We start from the raw sequence: 24,421 nt of genomic DNA on the forward strand, positions 1-24,421 counted from the left end.
TTCAAAAGCAGAGACATTACTTTGCTGACTAAGGTCCATCTAGTCAAGGCTATGGTTTTTCCAGTGGTCATGTATGGATGTGAGAGTTGGACTGTGAAGAAAGCTGAGGGCCGAAGAATTGATGCTTTTGAACTGTGGTGTTGGAGAAGACTCTGGAGAGTCCCTTGGACTGCAAGGAGATCCAACCAGTCCATTCTAAAGAAGATCAGTCCTGGGTGTTCATTGGAAAGAATGATGCTAAAGCTGAAACTCCAGTACTTTGGCCACCTCGTGCAAAGTGTTGACTCATTGGAAAAGACTCTGATGCTGGGAGGGATTGGGGGCAGGAGAAGGGGATGACAGAGGATGAGATGGCTGGATGGCATCACTAACTCGATGGATGTGAGTTTGAGTGAACTCCAGGAGTTGGTGATGGACCGGGAGGCCTGGTGTGCTGCAATTCATAGGGTCGCAAAGAGTTGGACACGAAGCGACTGAACTGAACTGAATAGCATCAAATTCATAAGTTGTCTACAAAGATTAAACTAACTTTAATAAATAAGGATTTGTAAAAGCTCTATGCACATGTACTCACCTGCTAATGTCTTCCAGGAATATTTGGGGAAGAATATAAGATTAATCTGAAACTTTGAGTCATATTGCAAAGACATTAAAGGATGCCTATTGCCAATAATCAGTATTGTCAATAAATAATTAACTACATCATCATCTAACTATGATTTCTTAAAGTCCAAAGCTCAGTTCACCTCAGCTTTTCCATGGGTAACACCTTCTTGGTTGTCAGGATGCCTTTCCACAGATTATATATATATATATGAAATTGGGTTACAGAATTACTCCCCAGTCCTCATCGTAAGTTTTATTTCATGAGAATTCTCTGTGGCCTCAGAATCAAAATGCTGGAAGGAAAAAGTTGACACTACTTTACATTCAGTGAACTTGGCCTTTCACTCAAGTAAGATGCCCTTCATTTCTAGTCATTTCTGTGAGCTCTTTAAGAAGAAGATGGACCGTGAAGACAGAGGGAGAAGATGGGCATGGAGGAGAGGCAGACAAAAGGCCAAGTCCCCAGGCTGGCTCTTGAGCATTTCAAACACCTGAACTTAATCTGTGTCACAGAAACGTGGTGTCATTTGATATGAATGCCACCAGCCACATACTTTTCTTTAAAAGCTTTTATACGCCCACCCCTGGCTCCCTCTTTTATTCCAGCCTCAAAAGCAGAGGGTCAAGTTTTAACATCTCCGATTACAGAAGGCCTGTGTGCTGGTTAGGGTAAAGGATAGGTGTGTGGTGTGTGTGTGTGTGTGTGTGTGTGTGTGTGTGTAATATTCTTGACTTTACAGCGATTATTTACCAGCTGAGTGACTGGGCCCCTGGTTTGCTTCAGGTGCTGTCTGCCAGCAGTTCACTGCCCAGAGTCTCAGTTTTCCTTATTACAACCATCTCTTGCTTCCTGTTTACCCTGGGTAAAGAGACCAGGTTTCATGCCTGCAGGCCCACATTCCTTTGCTGAGCAGGTTTTCCAAGCCTCAGGCTACAGGTTTCACCCTCCCATTGTAGCAAGTGAAGCATGTTGAAATAAAAAGTAAGTCCATCCAACACCTAACAATGGAAACCACTTGGGAAGTCGCACAACTGAACACAATGTTTATATCATCCTTGCACGATTATTTGGAATTATTTTTATAGATACACTGTGACTGTGAGTATGTTCAGGAGTATAGAGCAAAAAAGGAGAATGAGGCAGAAGCTTTTTTTCCTACAAATTCTAATTTCTTTCCTCATCCTATTCCATTTCCCCAATCCTCCCCATGCATATATGCACATGCACGCACACACACATACACCCACACAATTTAGCTTAAGTAAATGACTCTTTGTCCAAAAACATTTTATACACATTTGTAATTTGCAGCTTCTAATCATGTATTTTTTACTTAAAATATCTTTCTGCATCTGCTTTTATGGCTAAATCACTCTTGAGTTTCACATCAAATGTTTCCACATTTGTTAACTTCTGGACTTATCTATTCTTTTTGCTGGGCTCTAATAGAACGCTTTGATTCTATCAACAGTATTTGCACATTAAATTATAATTTGTTAAGTACCATTTTTGCATTCTCCCTCTAGACTATAAGTGTCTTGAGGGCAAAATCTGTTTTATTCTTCTTGCTATCCCAACAATGAGGACTTCCCTGGTGGCTCAGCAGTAAAGAATCTGCCTGCCAATGCAGGAGACTCAAGTTTGATCCCTGGGTTCCAAAGAGCCCCTGGAGAAGGAAATGGTAACCTATTCTAACATTCTTGCCTGGGAAATCCCATAGATAAAGGAGGCTGGCAGAATACAGTCCATGGGGTCACAAAAGAGTAGGACACAACTCAGCAACTAAACAAACAACAAAATCCCATTGATTATCCCCTGCATTGCTCTGCATATATTAACAGTATGCCAGGTGGACACTTAACAAATATTTGTTAAGGAATGCCATGGCAATTCAATGGTTAGGACTCAGTGCTTTCATTGTCAAGACCAATGAAATTAGTCATTCAATCTAGGTTCAATCCTAAGTCAGGGAATGAAGACTCCAAAAGCCGAGCAGCCAAACAATTAAAATAACAAAAATTAACAACTAAATAAATATTTGTTCAGTCTATGTGGTGGGAGACCAGGGGGTTAAGAATATAAAGTTACATTTGATTACTAAAACATTGGTTCAGTTTCATAATTCCCTCAAAAATAAGAAGAAAGATGCCAGACAAAAGTAAAAAAGGGTTGTCTGTAGCTCACTTTGATTAGGCAATAGAGCATTCATGATCTAGTCACTATTATTCTAAAGCTCTGGACTCAATCACTAGTTCCTCTCAACAAGACTCTCTACACAATCAAAGAATCCATTAAGACAATGTGAAATCAAGCACAGTTATCAGTTAGATCCTTGATCTATAATTTGCTTAATAAATTCCACTCTGCAACCTGTCTTCACTGATTAAACTCACTTTAATTGTTCCTGCAAATTGCAAGCCCACCAAGCTTCATATAGATTAGAGAATATATCACAAGATTCCTTTAACTGCCCCTTATCAATCATGCCTCTAATTATGGGTAGCCATAGCGATGGTGACTTAAGTTGATTTTCAAAACATGGAGCTAGTCTTGACGGTTCAAATTGGTCAAGATTCTGATCATTTAATTGGGCCTACGTAAGTGTCCAAAAAATGACTTCTTGATGTCAGAGGGCCAAAAACTCCACCCTCAGATCATGCTGATGCTGCCATTTTCTGAATATGCTTCCGAAGAAGTAGTTAATTCAGATATGCCTGCATGGAACACGGATCACTCAGCTATTTCTTGCCTCCAATCACCTTTCTCCATGCCTCAGACCACCCTGCTTCTTTATCTCATAAATATCTCAAGCCTCTTGCATTTGGGGAGGGCAGATTGGAGATCTGTTCTCCTTTCTTCTTTTCTGGCTCTTGTGAAGAAATCCTTTCTCCACCGAAAACCTCAGCATCTAAGCATTTGGCTTGCTGTGCATTGGGCAAATGAAACTAATTCCGTAACAAATGGTTAAAAGAAGAAAGACACGGCTAGAAGTCGCAAATATAAAGTGGATGAAACAATTAAGAATAACTGACCTTGGTTGTAAAAATATGATATCATATCCTACCCTATCATGTATCATAGCAGTGACTGTGAATATGCACACACAGAGACGTCTTTCTGGTTTTTAGGCATTTCCTTGAGCATTAACAAATTATTCGAATGCGGAAATACAGTTATTACTATAATACCTCAGTCAATTCACTTAACCACTCTAAGAACCTTCACTTTTAAAGTGGAGATAGCATTCTGACCTCAAAGAGATTTTGTTAGTTGAATTCCATGAAAACATGCAGACTGTAATTAATAAATATCATGTAATTACAAAATTTATATGAAATTATGTCCTGGAATAATAAAAGCAATACCAAAAATGTTATTTTCTATTTTCACAACTGTTTTATACGAGTAATGCAAAGTATGTGAATGAGCAGATTGAAAAAGTAAGGCTTGGAGGTAAGCAAGAATCTGGAAAGAGGCCACTTGACTATCATACTTATCAGATGTAGAAATGATGTAGAGTTAGTGAGATAGGTAAAAGAAGTAATGAATTTTGACATAGTGTTTCATAAATTGATGGGGATTTTTTAGATCAGTGCTGAAGGACTTAGAGACAGTATAAATTTGAGTTTGAGTGCAATTCACCCATTAATGCTCCTTCCTCAGGTACCTTTCAGCCCAATCCATCCCGTGACTCAGTTTTGCCCCATTGTTGAATGATCTGACACCTATATTACCAATTCAACTTTCTCTCTTGAGCTTCAAACAGACCTAAATTTCTAACTTCCTGACAACCAGCAACTCCACATGCCATGAACATTTCAAACTCAACATGTCCTAAACAGAATCCCCACACCTACTCTTCTTTTAGTTCTCTCCATTTAAATTAATGGACTCACCATCTTCCAAAACAGACTACCATCTTTGACTTCTTCTCATTCACCTACCATATTCTATCAGTATCTTTTTCCACTGATATCCTGAATATCTCAAGATTTCTTCATCTCTCTCCATTCCTAGCACCCCTAATGTAGTGTAGGTACTTATGCGTACCATATGAGCCAATACAATTATGGTGAGAAGTACACAAGATTCAACTCCAGCTAAGCTGTCTGTGTCTAATAAACTCCATGCACTTTCAACCGTCTCCACATCTTTGCATCTGATCCAAAATTCTTTTTCAGTTCTTTAATACTTATTTTAAAATCTTTGTATTTTTATCTGCTTCCTCTTATTAAACAATGCCTTCCACAAAGGCAAGAATCTTGTCTCATTTATATTTGTATTCTTAATCACAATCATAATACCCACAACTTGTAGGTACTAGAAAACATTTGTCAAATAAAGAAATTCCAAGTGCTATAGAGTAAAAGACTCTGAGTAAAAAAATTTTTAAAAATGAATTTTATAAATGTACTTTTAAAAATAAATTATTCCATTAGATAGTAAATAATTTGAAAATTTTGACTGTGGAGGGCTCAGTTCCACATAATTTCCTCTCTTCTGCCATTGTGGGTTTCCTAAATTGAATTAGGAAATTCAATTAGCTTTGAGCTTCCCTCAAAGCTCAGTTGGTAAAAAATCCACCTGCAATGCAGGAGGCCCTGGTTCGATCCCTGGATTGGGAAGATCCCCTAGAGAAAGGATAGGCTACCCATTCCAGTATTCTTGGGCTTCCCTTGTGGATCAGCTGGTAAAGAATCTGCCTGCGATGTGGGAGACTTGGGCTTGATCCCTGGGTTAGGAAGATCCCCTGGAGAAGGCTACCCACTCCAGTATTCTGGCCTGAAGAAAGAGTCAGACAAAGAGTCAGACATGACTGAGTGACCTTCATTTTCAAATTGAATTAAATTGTTTCAGGTATTTCATTTAGTTATGCACTTTCACCATATTCTTTTACTTTGTCCTATTTCATTCACAAGAGAAATTTTAAAAAAACTAGCTTAAATCACCCTTTAAAAATTGTATCATACCAAAATATTCATATAAAAGGGAATTCTATATCCCCAGAATTACTATTCTTATTTATAGTTTTGCATTAACATAACTGAGAATTAATCAAAGCCAATTTTGGAAAAAGTCCTAAACACAAATAACTTTTTGACAGAAAAACCAACAACAAAAGAGAAACCAAGACACAAAGAACTGGATCAGAGCAGTCATCATCTCATATCCCAGACTGAGATCACTTGTTTTCTTAGAGATCTGGGACTCAGGGTGGCCTTTGACTAAGAAATGGTTTGGCAAATGAAGGTTCCAGACTGTTTACAGGAAGAAAAGAAGACTTTGAAAGAATAGTTGAATGAGAAAATCCTTAAAGAAAATACACTTAACAGATTCACAAAGTAGTTTGATTGACTGAAAACCAACCAATCAATTAACCAACCATTCGCCCTGTTCATACTCATGTATACATATGTGCACATGCACGCACACACACACACACACACACACACACACACACACACCCGCTATTCTTACTGCTATCTAAGGAGAGCTATATGAACCTCAAGTTTCCCTTGGCTGATAGAAAGTCTTGGGCAAAATGTAATGTTCCAGTCTACTAGCTGCATTCATGTATATTTACTGTTGCTGTTAAGTCACTTCAGTCGTGTCCGACTCTGTGCGACCCCATAGACAGCAGCCCACCAGGCTCCCCCGTCCCTGGGATTCTCCAGGCAAGAACATTGGAGTGGGTTGCCATTTCCTTCTCCAGTGCATGAAAGCGAAACGTGAAAGTGAAGTCGCTCAGCCGTGTCCGACTCTTAGCGACTCCATGGACTGCAGCCCACCAGGCTCCTCCGTCCATGGGATTTTCCAGGCAAGAGTACTGGAGTGGGGTGCCATTGCCTTCTCCACATGTATATTTAGGAGGTAGTTATTCTACCACAACCCCTTTTTAAAACTTTCTATTTTATATTGGAGTATAGCCAATTAACAAATTTGTGATAGTTTCAAGCGAATAGTAAACGGACTTAGCCATATGTATACGCGTATCCATTCTCCCCTAAGCTCCCCTCCCATCAGGCTGCCACTTAACATTGAGCAGAGTTCCCTGTGCTATACAGTAGGACCTTGTTTTCACTCCCTTTTGATATTTTATTTTTCATCTTCCTTTTAAAGTATTCAATTTTATTTCTATAGGGCAGAAAAAAATAAAGCACTATCAAGTATTACAGCCACGCAGTGGTATTTCTCTGAAGGTAACAGAACTTGTTTTTTAGTCCTTTACCCTGGATTTCTTCCAGCAAAGAACACTCTGAGAATAAGTGCTTAAACATACCAGGTATGAGAAATAAGAGAAGACTTGGCCCAGGAAGTGATGGATGCCATAACCAAAGCAGGTGGTATTTATTTTTGACTTGTAATAAAAAAGAGTGACTACTACCTCAAAATATATATTATATTAATTATTAGAACTAGATTCCCTTTAAAGGCAGGAAATGGCTTTGGAAACATACATTATTAAGCTCTTTCAGTGGGATTAACATGTATTAAAAAAAGAGAAACATACATGACTCTGCATTTTAATAAGGAAGAGGGAAAGAACAGGAGTTTGGGGAAGAACAAGAGCAGGAAAGAGAAGACAAGATTCTGAAGCAATGCATCTGAGCATTATTGTTAATAATGTCTTTTAAAAATAAGAAGATCCAATATTCCATCTGAAGTTCTGGGCATTATTGTGATGCAAATTCCTGTTGTATCTCCCAGAAGTTCTCAGTGAGTCTTCTCTCATGTATATGTCTTTGTGACAGTGTTATGTTGTTCTATATGACTTTGGGTGGTTAAGAGTCAGACTAGGGGCTGATGTTGATGCTTGGGTTGAGGTATGGTGAATTAGGAGAGTGACATAATCCATACAATAAACTAATTTAGTGCCTTTAAGTGATTGACATCAGAAGCAAACCTTGAGACCATAAACCCCTGAAGACATCTACATAAATCTTAAAAAGACCCTTGCCTTTTGCTGAGAGCAGAATGGGATTCTAGCCAACTTCACTTACGTGTTAGAGGGAAAGAAGACCCCCTCTAGCCTCTAATCACATACATTTTGCCTCAGATCCTTTTTGTAAAATAATGGTTTTATCCATTAAAATTATTTGTTTATACACATACATACTTGCTTACATGAAGAAGTGTGTTTAAAATAAAACAAGAAATGGAATATATGCCATCCAACCATAGAAGGACTTAAATGCAGATTGCCATATTTTGAATTTATAGCAAATAAAAAATTATGATATTCTAAAATGATGGACAGCCTATAAAGATAAAATAGAAAGGACAGAGAAGGCAAGAATTTCGAAGCCCTTATGTATATTCTTATATATATCTGGCTTTGTTGAAAATATAAAGGCTGATTTTTCACTGCATTTATAGCTCTGTTTTACTTTCTGACTATTCAGAGTGTCCAAGGACAGCTTAAGTCTCCCTAGGAAAGTTGAAATAATAGTAGAAGGGGACCTCTCAGTCATCTGAGACAAATATAAAATCTACTTGGGAAGATGAGATTGAAAGATATAAAAATACTCTTAATTTCTTTATAATTTAACCTTACAATGGCCCAGTGAAGTTCAGAGGAAAGGCAATTATTCATTGTGTCCATTTTAGAGATAACACTACCAAGGACTGGAGGAAAAAAGTGATTAAACATGATCACTGAGCTATATCTGACTTCCTACTTAACACTATTCTACATTCCTTCTCTGAATAAAATAATTATAAGTTAATTATACACAGAAAAATCTATATATACTATAAGCAATAAACATAGATGAACACAAGTATTGCAATTTTTCAACAATATTACACTATAATTTTTGCTAAGAAATTAGCAAGAGGAAATAGCATCATATGGTTAATATAAATACTATGCATTTTTTCTAATATAAAACAGCTCCACTATTTACTAAAAAAATTCTATAAACCTATTATAGCTTTTGTCTATATAAAACCTACGTTAAATCTTATCATTTTTTTTAACAGTACATGTTTTTAAAGCACATAGATTCTCCACAAAAACTAATTTAAGAGTGATGCCCAAGCTGCCTCCTACCTTGCAAATTTCGAGAAACTTCTCATTTGTGTATTTCATAGGATGCTCAGTGAAGGTAGCAAAAGGCATCTCAGTGGACCACGGATTCCAGCGGACTAACAGTGACTGTTGCTCAGGACTCCCCCAGTAGATCCTGAGGCCTTCTCCTTGTCTCCTGCAAGAAAGAAGCTTTCCCTTAGATTAGTCATCTTCATTGCTACTGCTAAGTCGCTTCAGTCCTGTCCGACTCTGTGCAACCCTGTCGACGGCAGCCCACCAGGCTCCCCCGTCCCTGGGATTCTCCAGGCAAGAACACTGGAGTGGGTTGCCATTTCATCTTCCTTAGATTAAACCAAAAAGAAAAGGATGCAAAGGAAATGTACTACCCCAGTCAGCCTTTGTATTGATGCTGAGACAAGAGGCTGACCTACCAACTAGCTGAATTCTTCCAAGGAATTTAAGAGGGAAGAAAAGGATGGATTTGGTCTCAAACATGATGAGTGAGGGACAGAGAGGCCTGGTATGCTGCAGTCCATGGGGTCATAAAGACACGACTTGGCAACTGAACAACAGCAACATGATGGGTTCAAGGTGTTGTTGAGAATTCTGTAGGTTAATGCTTAATTGGAAACGTTACTCTGGTGTTCTGGACAGAAACCAAGGCTGGAAATAAGCACACTGAAGTTATGCCAATATTCTGATGGTCAAAGTTAAAAGAGAAAGGAAGAAAGAGTCAAGGCGGCAGGACAGGAACTGAAGCATGGAAGACATAGTCAACATGGGAGATGGTTTCAAGGAGAAGGACGATAATAACAACTAAGGAATCTACCACGCAGTAAAACCAGGCAAGAAATGACTGAGAAAAGACATTGGGACTTCGGCAGTAGAAGGGTATGTTTGATCTTTAAGAGAATTGAAGGCCAATTCAAAATGCCCTGTGACCTCAGCTTTTATGTCTCCTGGTTCTCTATTCTCTGCACACATTTCATCCACCAGAATTGCAGCAACAAACATGCCAGAGCTCTGCCTGGTCACAGTTCTGATCCACAGTATGTGGGAGGCACCACTATCTTTTAGAGGCCAAGCCCATTTAGTAAACCCAAGTGCAGAGTAAGAGAAAGTAGGTTTGGGAGCGATGATAGGAGGGGAGATGTGGGAGTGGAATGTGGTCTCATTGAATAACAAGTCTATAATCTCTACGGCCTCTTCTTTTTGCCTGTACCCTTCAGAACTTTCTGTTGTGGTTTTAGACATTTCTGAATGCAAAGAGGTCTCTGGAGGTTAAGCCAATCTCAGGTGCTTTGCATTCGACAAGCTTTAAAACTAAGTTACCTGTAATTCTAAGCAGCCCCATGGAACATCACAGAGCTCTCATTTCTTCTAGAAATTAAATCCTTGGATCTAGAAGGAAAAACCAGAGCTCAACTGTGATGCCTTCACAAAGCTGTCACTTCCTGTATTAAGGATAGATTCCTTTGGGAATGTCATTGTGGTTTCCAAATGTTTATCCATGTAGAGATGTGTATAAACACAATCTCACACCTACATATAAAACACCCCAACTGGCCTCAGCTTCTTTTTACAAAAGGGAAGTAAGAAAAGAGCCTGAAACTTTCTGTTGCCCAATTCTCCGATTTTTGATGATTCTATCTGAAGGCTGATATCCAGCCTTTTTTTTTTTTTTTTTGTCCTTAATCCTTTGCCTGGGAAGGAGAAAAAAAAAAAAAGAAAGAAAGAAAAAAAAAAAAGAGAGAAAAATTAAAATAACATTGAATATCGCTAAAGTTCCCTTTTTGCTGGTTCATTTTCTTAGCTGCTATACTGGCTTCCTTGATGGCTCAGAGGGTAAAGAATCTGCCTGCAATGCAGGAGACACAGCAGATGGGGTTCGACCCCTGGATACAACAGATCCTCTGGAGGAGGAAATAGCTACCCACTCCAGTATACTTGCGTGAAACCTCTCATGGTCAGAGAAGCCTTGTGGGATTCAGTCTATGGGGCTGCAGAAGAGTCAGACACGACTGAGTATACACACTGATATTTATCTCCCCACCCCACACCCTCCCGTACTTTACTTCATTCCTTTTTTTCCCCCGGCCTGATAATAAGCCTTAACCTCAATGAATATTCTATGCATGCTGGTTAATGAAGCATTCTGGCTTGAGTCCATTAAAACAACTTGCATGATACAATTATTTACTACTTCATATGTCAATTTATGTACTAGGTGCAATTTTCTTTTTATCCAAAGGGGATGAAAATTTGCCAAGATACCTTTCCCAGTAAATATAGTTTATATTCTTTCACTTTAGGGAAACCGCCAGAGGAAGTTTAAAAGCATGAAATTCAAAAGGGACTCTATTTCTAAGCAACCGATCAATTTCAGTGTGGCAATGCCTTTCAGACATGTAGTATACTACTTCTAAATAGATAAGTTCAGCCAATCTTCTCTCCTGAGCTCCAGATGTGGTAGCTGGGAAGAGAAATCTAAAACTGAGCAGTTTCTTTAAAGGTAAAACTAGATGGTATTTCTCAGCAAACCTTTTAGAACTAGAGTTCCATAAAAATCTATCATATTCTGTCAAATATCATTAAGGCAACTGTGGAGAATACGACCAGGAATGCTTTATTAAACAGTTATATGTGGTACCATGGGAGTGGTCATCCAAGGGGAGAGAATAGAATAAAAAATGCTATGAACAGGAAGTCAGGGAGTGCTGTGGAAGAGTCTTGGTTTTGACACTTAATACTATGTCACTATACCAGTTCAGTTCAGTTCAGTTCAGTCACTCAGTCATGTCCGACTCTTTGCAACCCCATGAATCGCAGCACGCCAGGCCTCCCTGTCCATCACCAAATTCCGGAGTTCACTCAGACTCACGTCCATCGAGTCCGTGATGCCATCCAGCCATCTCATCCTCTGTTGTCCCCTTCTCCTCCTGCCTCCAATCCCTCCCAGTATCAAAGTCTTTTCCAATGAGTCAACTCGTCACATGAGGTGGCCAAAGTACTGGAGTTTCAGCTTCAGCATCATTCCTTCCAAAAAAATCCCAGGGCTGATCTCCTCCAGAATGGACTGGTTGGATCTCCTTGCAGTCCAAGGGACTCTCAAGAGTCTTCTCCAACACCACAGTTCAAAAGCATCAATTCTTCGGCGCTCAGCCTTCTTCACAGTCCAACTCTCAAGCTCATTTCTCTTTCTGAATCTCAATTTCCCCATCTTTCCTTTAGGGTGTCTCCATGTGGTGATATTTTATGACCTCAGTAACTCAGTGTAAATGGTGTAACAACTATTGTCATGATGCTGCTAGCATTACCCTGTCAAGGACATACAAGATCTACAAGAAACCTATGGATCGTGGCTTCTTAGTTTAGGAGCATCACCTTAGCCCCACTGAGAACACATCTTCTGCTGCAAAACCCTCACCCAGTATTGTTCCCTCACTCCTCAGGAACTTTAGCACCTACCACAATGCTTTACAAACATGGAAAAGAACAAATCAGGCACCATGCAGTGGGACAATAGTTTAACGTTTATCAACTGTAGAATCTCAGAGCCAGAAGGGCTTTTGGAAGATAGAACTGAGTGCCTTCTTCCTGGAGATGAGAACACTGAGTCTCAGAAAGGACTAAAGCTTGCCTGAAGCATCACTACACACAGTGGTGACCTGGTGAGAGCCCTGGTCTCTCAAGATTCCACTTAGGGGTCTTTTCACCATCCTGGGCTATAGTTACAAAATACATCCCAAGTTAAGCTCCTGCCATTACACAATGCAGCATCATTTCCAACAGACACAGAGGTAAAAGAATTGCCTGAAGGAGCCAGCCATAATCTGTGGGCACAAAGCCTGCCCAGAGATCCCAGCTAAAGGTCAGAAAGCCCTGTCTCAAAAGGAGCTGTAAACTTTCATATACCATTAACATTAGCAATTATGAGATTATAGGGAAATAAGTTAGCCCTAGAAGTATAGGGGGAATTTATAAAAATGTTATGTCATCAGGATGAGAAGATTGGGTCTTTCTCACTGAGCTGCTCTGTTCAAATTAATCAACATGGGAGCATAGTCCCAGATAAATAATGCCAAAATCAAATTATTTAGCAAAGAAAATTTGATAGCCTTTTCAAAATCATACTCTAAGGGTAAACCTTGGCTTTCACTAGTTCTATGCCTTTGGACATTTCACACTACCTTTCTGATATTTCAGTTCACTTCAGTCGCTCAGTCGTGTCCAACTCTTTGCGACCCCATGAATCACAGCACGCCAGGCCTCCCTGTCCATCACCAACTCCCGGAGTTCACCCAAATCCATGTGCATCAAGTCGGTGATGACATCCAGCCATCTCATCCTCTGTCATCCCCTTCTCCTCCTGCCCCCAATCCCTCCCAGCATCAGAGTCTTTTCCAATGAGTCAGCTCTTCACATGAGGTGGCAAAGTATTGGAGTCTCACCCTCAGCATCACTCCTTCCAATGAACACCCAGTACTGGTGTCCTTTAGGATGGACAGGTTGGATCTACTTGCAGTCCAAGGGACTCCCAAGAGTCTTCTCCAACACCACAGTTCAAAAGTATCAATTCTTCAGTGTTCAGCTTTCTTCACAGTCCAATTCTCACATCCATACATGACCACTGGAAAAAGTATAGCCTTGATTAGACAGACCTTTGTTGGCAAAGTAATGTTTCTGCTTTTGAATATGCTATCTAGGTTGGTCATAACTTTCCTTCCAAGGAATAAGCATCTTTTAATTTCATGGCTGCAATCACCATCTGCAGTGATTTTCGAGCACCAAAAAATAAAATCTGACTTTATTTCCACTGTTTCCCCGTCTATTTCCCATGAAGTGATGGGACCAGATGCCATGATCTTCATTTTCTTAATGTTGAGCTTTAAGCCAACTTTTTCACTCTCCTCTTTCACTTTCATCAAGAGGCTTTTGAGTTCCTCTTCACTTTCTGCCATAGGGTGGTGTCATCTGCATATCTGAGGTTATTGATATTTCTCCCGGCAATCTTGATTTCAGCTTGTGCTTCTTCCAGCCCAGCGTTTCTCATGATGTACTCTGCATAGAAGTTAAATAAGCAGGGTGACAATATATAGCCTTGAAGTACTCCTTTTCCTATTTGGAACCAGTCTGTTGTTTCATGTCCAGGTCTAACTGTTGCTTCTTGACCTGTATATAGGTTTCTCAAGAGGCAGGTCAGGTGGCCTTGTATTCCCATCTCTCTCAGAATTTTCCACAGTTTATTGTGATCCACACAGTCAAAGGCTTTGGCATAGTCCATAAAGCAGAAATAGATGTTTTTCTGGAACTCTGTTGCTTTTTCCATGATCCAGTGGATGTTGGCAGTTTGATCTCTGGTTCCTTGCCTTTTCTAAAACCAGCTTGAGCATCTGGAATTTCACGGTTCACATATTGCTGAAGCCTGGCTTGGAGAATTTTGAGCATTATTTTACTAGTGTGTGAGATGAGTGCAATTGTGCAGTAGTTTGAGCATTCTTTGGCATTGCCTTTCTTTAGGATTGGAAGGAAAACTGACCTTTTCCAGTCCTGTACCCACTGCTGAGTTTTCCAAATTTGCTGGCATATTTAGGTAACCACAATTTCATGAGGGACAAGAAGATAATAGATGAAAAAATATTTTGTATGCTGGAAGGTTCTGTCCAACTAGCAAATATTAAATTCCTATCATGTACCATAATGCTTACTGGGTACTGTTAGAGGCATTCTTTCTTTTTTTTCTTTTTTTGTTTATTGACCCTTATAAGCAATTTTTAAAAAATATTTTGATAGAAACAGGTGAAGTTCACTTCAAAGGAAATAAGATAAAAAATATGACCAGTTTTAATCAGAACATTATCTGAGTCTTCAGCACAGAGGAGGTGCTAAAGTCTTCTATGCGTTACTTCACCTATTAATCCCTTTTCCTCCATCTGATTCTGAGTCCCAGGGTATTTCTTATGTGTTCAGCTTCTACTTCACATAAGTGTATTCATGTATAATTTCCTGTGCATGCTCAGTCACTTCAGTTGTGTCTGACTCTTTTCGACTTCATGGACTGTAGCCCACCAGGCTCTTCTGTCCATGGGATTCTCCAGGCAAGAATACTGCAGTGGGTAGCCATGCCCTCCTCCAGGGGATCTTCCCAACCCAGCAACGACGGAACCCATGTCTCTTATGTCTCCTGCATCAGCAGGCAGGTTCTTTACCATTAGCACCACCTGGGAAGCTCATATGATTTTCTACTTAGACTTAAATCCATCAGAGACTCTCATTCACCTTATGACAACTTTTCAATTCTGTTCTTCAGACTGAATAAGCACAGTTCTGTAAAACTTTTCTAATAGACTAAAAAATATCTTTTAAATCACCTTAGAGATGGTTCTCTGCAACATTCCTAAGTTGTCTATCTTCAATTCCACGATTTAATCAGCAAATTCTCTCTGTGGTATATTATCAGGAGTAGAGAAACGGATAGGGTTCAATCCCTGAACTCTAGTGAAAGTGAAAGTGTTAGTCACTCAGTCAAGTCCAACTCTTTGAGATCCCATGGACTGAAGCCCGCCAGGCTCCTCTGTCCATGGGATTCTCCAGACAAGAATACTGGCGTGGGTTGCGATTTCCTTCTCCAGGGGATCTTCCTGACCCAGATATCGAATCCAGATCTCGTGCATTGCAGGAGGATTCTTTATCACCTGAGCCACTAGGGAAAGTCTGAACTCTAGAAGCCCATGATTTTACTTTCGTCTGCTTCCCAGGCCTAAACAGGCACAGAAACCTGAATGTCCCATTACAGAAGCGCAGAGGTTCACCTATCACAACTTATTGTGTTACCGCTTTCTGTCCTCAAAGAAACCAGCTGGATCTGGCCTCCATTACCCCAGAAGTGGAAACAAGAAGGTTAATATATATTTCACTTCTGGTAAATTTCAAAACCTCACAGAAAGGTACAGAAGTAGAAGAAAAAACCTATTAGGACTCAAAAGAACTTGGTGGAGGAAGAGGGTATGTAACAGCTAAGGATTGTTAGGATCCTAGTATGACTGAGTTGGAAGGCTCTTTAGAGGTGTGTTTCTAGTCCTTGCATTTTATAGACATAAAAACTGAGGGCCAGAATTTTCAAAGACCAGAGCTCTTCCTTTAGTCACGTTAATTACATGTTTGACTCAGTGACTCAGACGCAGAATTCTACTCAAATACAGTTGCAGGCAGGGTGGAAGGCCCAAGCAATTACTGCTTTAAATCATCACAGCAGCCCAACAGATTTTCCTCCTCCACCAAAAAAAGCAAAGGTATATTGAAGAGAGGAGGCTTATACAGGAGAAGCTATCCTACAAGCTCCAAATGACCAATTATGGAAAACAAATATGGTTTAACAACACAAAAAGGAGTTCAAGTTCAATGGAGGGAAACCTTGCTTCAATTACAAGCTTTTTGAGACATGACTTATTTTTGTCAGAAAGACTCCTCTCCTTGAAGTCATTTTTAGCTGAGCTAGAAAAGCATGCCAACCAGTCTGGGTTAATTTGCTCATTCCACACATTTTTTCTGTCCTTGGAGAAAACTGTGCATCCTTTTGCACAATGTGATACAGTTAACATCCTTTCCCAGGACGCCCCCACCCCTGCAGCTTCTATCCAGGCTTTCACAGATGCTGTGCTGAGGTATAAAGTATCCGTTCAAAGCACCGAATGAGGAGGCCAGTCCTCAGGAGAGACATGGCGGCTTCCATGACTACCTCGTCAGCCGCCCCTCCTTCCTACTCATCTCGAATCTCAAAGCTCCACCACAGAATTAAAAACATAGCTCCAGGCGGCAAACCGAGATTTATGAGGAAGCGCAGACGTTAACTCTTGCTCTAAACGCAGGGCGTGTGCTTGTAAGTAGGGGTGAGCAAACAGAGGGAGGCCGCGCAGGAGGAGCGGGGAGGGCGGGCAGCCAGGGTATGAGGGTAGTTCAGAACAACACAGTGTGTTTCCTAAATGGCTCCTTTTCCCTACCTCCCCGTCTGTATTGTTACAAGGCAGGCTTCTAGGCCCCTGAAACGTTAGTCCCTTGCTTATTTAATCTGCACAAAAGCAGGCCTGGGTTGGCACCCTGGAGGGTATTCAGTGCTCCTCTGCTCAATGAATGACCTCAGACGAAATATTTTCCATGACAAGAACCCAAAAGACGCTGGCACAGAGTCAGACAATAAGATCTGCAGAACGTGTTTACATTCTCTCCGTGTCCCCAGGCTGTTCCAAACCCATAGGCAGGTGCTGCCTTTATCTTCTCTCTTTGCTCACCTGGCTCCCTCCCACAAGTTTCCAGAGCCTTGGGCTCAGGGAGATTAACCATTTATTGGCATGGGGAATCAAGAAAGTTTGTTTCATGACAGAGAGGTCAATGATAAAGCAATAAACAGACTAACAGTGTCTATAAAGACAGAACTCAGGAATAGGGGGGTGCTGGGATAGTAGTTCTGAGTACAGTTAGGAGGCCTGCATTCAAAAGATGGATCTATTTGCTGAATAACTTAAAACATTTTCTCTTGTCTGGGCTCCAAGGGTCCTCCGTGAAACCAGATAGTTGAACTAGATCATTTCTGAGGTTCTTTTAAAGCCCAATAAATTATATCTGTGCAGAAAGACCAAAACAATATTTATTACAGTTAGGGCTTCCCTGATGGCTCAGCAGGTAAAGAATACACCTGCAGTGCAGGAGACACAGGCGATGCCGCTTGGATCCCCGGGTCAGGAAGATCCCCTGGAGGAGGAAATGGCAACCCACTCCACTATTCTTGTTTAGAAAATTCCATGGACAGAGGTGCCTGGTGGGCTGTAGTCTATGTGGTCACAAAGAGTTGGACCTGGCTGAGTACGGCACACACCATACCACGCTTTCTGAATGCTTGCATCCCCACAGAAAAGTGAAAGTCGCTCAGTCGTGTCCGACTTTGTGACCTCATAGACTATACTGTCCAGGGAATTCTTCAGGCCAGAATACTGGAGTGGATAGCATTTCCTTTCTCTAGGGGATCTTCACAACCCAGGTCCCCCGCATTGTGAGCAGATTCTTTACCAGCTGAGCCACAAGGGAAACCCCTTGCATCCTCCCAGAACGTCTATGTTAAAATCCTAAGCCCAAGATGATGAAATTAGGGACTGAAGCCTTTGGGAGGTTAGGTCATGAGGGCAGAGGTCTCAGGAATAGGATTAGTGCTATTATAAAAGAAGCTTCAGGAAACCAGAATTGGAAGAGACACATGTACCCCAATGTTCATCGCAGCACTGTTTATAATAGCCAGGACATGGAAACAACCTAGATGTCCATCAGCAGATGAATGGATAAGAAAGCTGTGGTACATATACACAATGGAGTATTACTCAGCCGTTAAAAAGAATTCATTTGAATCAGTTCTGATGAGATGGATGAAACTGGAGCCAATTATACAGAGTGGAGTAAGCCAGAAGGAAAAACACCAATACAGTATACTAACACATATATATGGAATTTAGGAAGATGGCAATGACGACCCTGTATGCAAGACAGGAAAAAAGACACAGATGTGTATAACGGACTTTTGGACTCAGAGGGAGAGGGAGAGGGTGGGATGATTTGGTAGAATGGGAATTCTAACATGTATACTGTCATGTAAGAATTGAATTGCCAGTCCATGTCTGACGTAGGGTGCAGCATGCTTGGGGCTGGTGCATGGGGATGACCCAGGGAGATGTTGTGGGGAGGGAGGTGGGAGGGGGGTTCATGTTTGGGAACGCATGTAAGAATTAAAGATTTTAAAATTTAAAAAAAATAATAAAAAAATTAAAAAAAAAAATAAAAATATATATATAAAATTTAAAAAATTAAAAAAAAAAAAAAGAAGAAGAAGCTTCAGAGAGGACCTTCATCCTTCTGTTACGTGAGGACACAGAGAGAAGGCATCATGTATGAGTCAGAAAGCAAGCCCTCACTGGATGCTGAATCTGCTGGCACCTTGATCTTGGACTTCCCAGGTTCCAGAATTATGAAATAAATTTGGGTTGTTTACAAGCTACTTAGCCTCTGGTGTTTTGTTATAATAACCTCAAAAGACTGAGACTTTTATTACAAAACAATAAAGGCATTTGATTAGATACCCTCTGGAAGACACTCCAACTATGCACATGTCTAGCATTTCTGACCAGAAAGAGATGAGGATTATCTCCTTGTAGGTTTCACTTAAATGACACACAGAAATATTTTACTTTCCAGAATTGATATGAATGGATTATTTGGATGGCTATCATTTTAAAACGGACATTCTTATTTTCTTACACAGTTTATATTAAAAATACCTAATTCTTTTATGGCTTAATAAAAATCATCATGAACCCTAGATTTTAAGACATAAAAGGGATTTAATATTTGTGTGTGTCCTATGTCCTTCACTGCTTAATTTTGCCAGAACAGAAACTGAAGTGTAGAAGGGTACCTAGGTGAATATTCAGACCTCCATAATACTTTACTATCCTCTAATGTTTTCCTTTAAAAGGTCAATTGTTATATATGAATAGTAAGGCTCTTACTCAAGCTCTAAGAGTCTGGACTGCTAAGTTTATTAGTTCTTATATCAGCTGTCTCTTCTCTCACCAGCAGGCAGTCATTTCTTGCTGCTTTCAATATTCCTGACTCCAGCAGTTCTTTCTAATTTGCTATTTCTATACTTCTATTGACAGGCTAACTAGGAATGCATTCCTATTGAAGTCACAGGTAAATAATTAAACAAACAAAAAACCCTCTTTCTCAGGCCTTTTCCTAAAGGGAAATGTGTCCATTTTATAACAGAAGGTTTGGTTTCACAGATGCCACTTAAATGGAAAGTTAATCCCATAAAGTAGAGAGTAAATTAGTTTTAGATAAAGGAGAAGAAACTGGTTCTTTTAGGCTTGGGCACCGAAATGCTCATGTTTTAGAAGTTCCATTTGGTGCTCCATGCTTGTCAGGGTGAAACAAATTGTGATCCTAGGATTCCAAATGATAACCTGCTTGCCGCTGATGAAAATGACATGAAATTTGTCATCCTTAGAGACATGCTCTGGTTGACTGGTGTTATATTCTTTACTAGGAGCCTCATATGCTGATTCTTCCTTCAAACCTTTTAGGCTATAACTCCCACAATATTTAACAATTGCTCTGAATGTCAACTTTATCAGCAAATCCCCATTAACATTCCTCTATAACGTTCAGAGAAATTATTCTGGATAAATTTGTAAGTAAGACTGAGTTAGGAACAGTCCCTAAAAGTTGAATCAAAAAAAAAAAAATAAAAAAAAAAATAAAAGTTGAATCAAAGAAGTTTTCATTTGTTTAATACATGTTTACTGATCTTCAACCTTGTGCCAAGTACCATGCAAAGGATTTGAAGAACACATAACAAGTCTTCAAGAAACTCTAGAACAGCTTTGTAAAGTAGGTGGTCTTTAAGCTGGGGTTTGATGGATGTGAGGACTTTGATAAGTCAAGGTGATTGAAAAAGAATAGCATTAAGTACACTGAAGACAGAGGAAATCATAAGAGCTAAGATCCAGTTGGGCTGAGGGTAGAGGAGAGAATCAGCGAAACAGAAAATTTAATGTATGTGTCATGATTTGTATTTTTAGAATGTTCTTATTTCCAGATGTGCTACATATAAGTCAAATGAGTAATGGAATATCACTAAACCATGAAAAATAATGAAATAATGTCATTTGCAGCAACATGGATGAACCTAGACATTACCACACTCAGTGAAGTAAGTCATAGAGAGAAAGACAGATACCTTTGATATCACTTGTATGTGGAATCTAAAAGGAAATGATACAAACAAATTCATTTAAAACAGAAACAGACTCACAAATAGAAAATAAACTTATGATTACTAGAGGGCAAAGGGTGGGGATAAATTAGGAGTTTAGGATTAACAGATACATACTACCATATATAAAATAGATAAACAGTGAAGACCCACTACATAGTGTAGGAAACTATCAGTATCTCGTAATAACTGATAATGGAAAATAACCTTTAAAAGAATACATTTGTGTATATATATATATAACTGAATCACTTTCCTGTACAGCAGAAACTAACACATTTTTATAATATTAAAATGTTATGCTATAGATAACAGCCATACCTCTGTCAATTAAAAAAAAAAGAGGCATTTATCCCAGCCAGTATTAATTCTTCAGTGCTTTGATGCTTTTGAATTGTGGTGCTGGAGAAGACTCTTGAGAGTCTCTTGGACTTCAAGGAGATCAAACCAGTCAATCCTAAAGGAAATCAATCCTGAATACTCATTGGGAGGACTGATGCTGAAGCTCCAATACTTTGGCTACTTGATAGGAAAAGCCAACTCATTGGAAAAGACACTGACACTGGGCAAGACGGAAGGCAGGAGGAGAAGGGGGAGGCAGAGGATGAGATGGTTGGATGGCATCACCAACTCAATGGACATGGATTTGAGCAAACTTGGGGAGATAGTGAAGAACAGAAGAGCCTCTCTCATGCTGCAGGCGATGCCATCACAATGAGTAGCACATGACTTGGTGACTGAAAAACAGCAATCCCAACCAGCTGTTCATTCCCCCATAAGCCAATGTAAAGACAGCCATTTTGGAGCTCACATTTTCATTTGTACTCTCTCTTTATCTGAGTCAAGTTACCCTCTGCTTTTCACCACAGTGCTCACACTACCAGCTCAGAAAGTTAAAGGGACGTCCAGATGCCTCTCAAATACAGAAATACTTCCCAGCCTGACATTCAAGGCCTCAAACAGTACAACACTGGAAATGAAACAGCATTCATTTCTGGTGCTTAAAGTCAGAACTCCTCAAGTCTCTAACCAAACAATTCAGCTTGCTGAGCCCATCTTACAGCATTTGTGGTAATTTCACCAGTATGAAGTGATTCTGTATCCTTGTCTTATATTTATCATCAAATGAATTGGGATCTGTTCGAAAAATAGAGTTGTATGTCCAAACCATGGCGATTGCCTTCGCCATATCCATCTCATAATACATGGCCAACCAGTTGTGAAATGAATAGACCCATGGTCTTCACTGTTAAAAATACAAATCACAACACAATAGCAATATTCATGCCTCAGGCCAGATTGATCTGGCTGCTGCTTCTTTTTCCTTTCATTAGTTTAGATTTCTGAATTTCATAATTCAAAAATAAGCTCTTAAATTGGTCTCTGTTTAAAGAAGATGGGGAAATCTACCCATTTTGAGATGTACATAAAATGAGATTTTTTTAGACAAATGCCCAGGACAGAAGGACTTGTATTTTTGCTTACAGACTGTCTGTGATCCTGATCTGAAAGCACTGTACTGCAGACACTGGCCTGCCAGCTCCTTATCGGGCCTCTTCTGTGCCAAGAAGCAGCCATGTGTACAGAGGAGGGGTAACTCTTACAAAGTTACCAAGGAAAATGCCACACAATAAAGGAAAAAATTTTGAGTCAACTCCTTCTCTTATCAATTGGGATATTTGGCAAATTGTGTTTCCCTCAGGTTTGTGTAAGTTTTTGTCTCCTTTCTAAAAAGGAAGTTACTTTTGAGTGCCCCAAATAACCAAGTTTCAACAAGCACAGAGCTAAGTAAAAAAAAAATAATAATAAGGTTTCTGAGAAAAACATTTCCTGAATCTTATCTGTTTCCATTTGCTCTCAAGAGAGATTGAAAGTAGATGGTCTGGAATATATAAAAGAGCAATTAGAGAGACCAGTTATTACAAACTTCCGGCCCAGCTGTCCATGTGCTATCGCTGTGCTCAGTCGTTGTTGTATCTGATTCTTTGCGACCCTTTGGATTGTAGCCCTCCAGGCTCCTCTGTCCATGAAATTTTTCAGGCAAGAATACTGGAGGAGGTTTTCATGTTCTCCTCCAGGGGATCTTCCCACCCCAGGGATCAAACCTGTGTTTCCTTCATCTCTTGCATTGCAGGCATATTCTTTACAGCTGAGAATTTGGGGAGGCCAGCTTTCCATGGTCCTTTGGGAAACAACCACAACCAGGGCTTCCCAAGAAGTCAGGAGGCACATGAGACTCTGACAGAACACGGAAACCCAGATTCTCTCCTAACGCTGCTCCTTGGCTCATGCTCCAGTGGCTGCAAACACTTTGCCTTCTCCACTTTGGAGGAATTGAAATAGAATAATTTCAAGACATCTTATTAATATGTCATATACTTATTTTTGGCTGCAAATGCTTTGCCTTCTCCACTTTGGAGGAATTGAAATAGAATAATTTCAAGACATCTTATTAATACGTCATATACTTATTTTTCCCTTTAAGTTGATGAAAACACTTTCTGGGGAAGTTTATTTATGGTGTTTAATACAGTATGTTTTGTGGACAAAGCAAAATGTCCATCTCTAATTTCCACACACAAATGCAGTCCACAATTAACATCACATTCCCTCTTGGTTACAGTGAGCTATTTAAACTGTTCAGCAGGAACTGGGTGGTCAATGACCCCTTCCATCCCTGCCCCAAAGGCACATATTCTACCTATCACAAGTGAAACAGACAACAACAACAACAAACCCATGGTATTTAATGAAGCACTTCGACATAATAAAAGAAGTCACAAAGTTTAGAGAATGAAGTCCTGGGTTCAAACTTCAGCACCTTCATTTACTACGTAGTCTAAGGAAGTCACTTGAATCCTTGTGTCTGTTACCCAGTTTGCGGAATAGAGGCTAAGAATGCCTACTTGGCAGAACAATTATAGGGCTATATGTTAAGTGTCTGGTGCCTCTCTACACGGGTTTAAAGCACAAGCTCTGAAAATTAAATGAAAAGAATTTCTGAATTCTCCTGTACTCCTGCTAGATTCTTTTGCAATTTTGTAAAATCTGCCAAATCATAATTTGATGGGGGAGGGTGTGTGACAAAGAAGGAACATGGTGTAAAATACTGAGCTATGTACAAAGTTGAGAAATTCTAGACATTTCCTGAAATATGACTGATTTCCCCACATTCCACAGTGTATATTTGCTCTGAGGTCAGTGAGGTAAGGTTTACTTGGGGTTTCTGATTTATCTTCATGTTGCAATAACATTACTTCACATACATGTGAGCTTGGGGTTTATGATTTTATTTTTACTTAAGATTCACCTCAGCCACATAACTTAATATTTCCACCCAGGCCCAGAGCAATGGTACAGATAGAACCCTGAGATCCTCCTTATTTCAGTCCTGGTGTTCTGTCCTCAACAGGGCGGCTTTGCATACATGAATGAGAACGATTGGCCCATCTTCCCAAATTCCATCTACAGGTGTGCACCCCAGATGGTCATCTCTTGGTCCCTGCTCAGGCACAAGCCCACATCCATTGGTAGCATTGCTGTTAGGAGGACAAACCCATTGAAGAGTCCACACAGGCCCTGAATGCAGATGCCAGGCTGTTTGGGCCAAGAATTCTGGCACCTCGGGTACACAGAGCGGAGTTTAAAACAATACTTGACAAACTTTAATATTTATTTGAGTCATCTAGGGACCTTGTTAAAACAGGATTCTGATTCAGTGAGTGGAATGGGTTGTGAGGGTCTAGGCTGTATTACTAATAAGCTCTCAGGTGATCCTAACACCACTGGTCCTAGTAACAAGTTACTGGGAGGGAGGGACATGGGCTATGGGTAGACCTATCCCTTTGGCCCTGAAGGCTCCTCACCCTGTAGGGATGGGCCCAACTAGATAAGGATCAAAGAAGAGCTGACCATAGTGAGGACCTAGGACAGGAGTCTGGGTTGGCTAGTGGAAGACGCAATG

The 24,421-nt window shown here is 40.1% G+C and overlaps 1 protein-coding gene across 2 annotated transcripts in view; it reads right to left on the minus strand.

Moving 5' to 3' along the window:
- The window catches only part of TPRG1 (tumor protein p63 regulated 1), a 162,388-nt gene that overhangs the window by 11,428 nt on the left and 126,539 nt on the right, over window positions 1–24,421 (minus strand). For both annotated transcript variants that reach the window (XM_005675132.3, XM_018046685.1), the window contains one exon: window positions 8,661–8,814. In XM_005675132.3, the coding sequence (XP_005675189.1) occupies window positions 8,661–8,814 (154 nt within the window). The remainder of the gene's footprint in view (window positions 1–8,660; window positions 8,815–24,421) is intronic.

This window comes from Capra hircus, chromosome 1, assembly GCF_001704415.2.
Source record: "Capra hircus breed San Clemente chromosome 1, ASM170441v1, whole genome shotgun sequence".
Lineage (NCBI taxonomy): Eukaryota > Metazoa > Chordata > Mammalia > Artiodactyla > Bovidae > Capra > Capra hircus.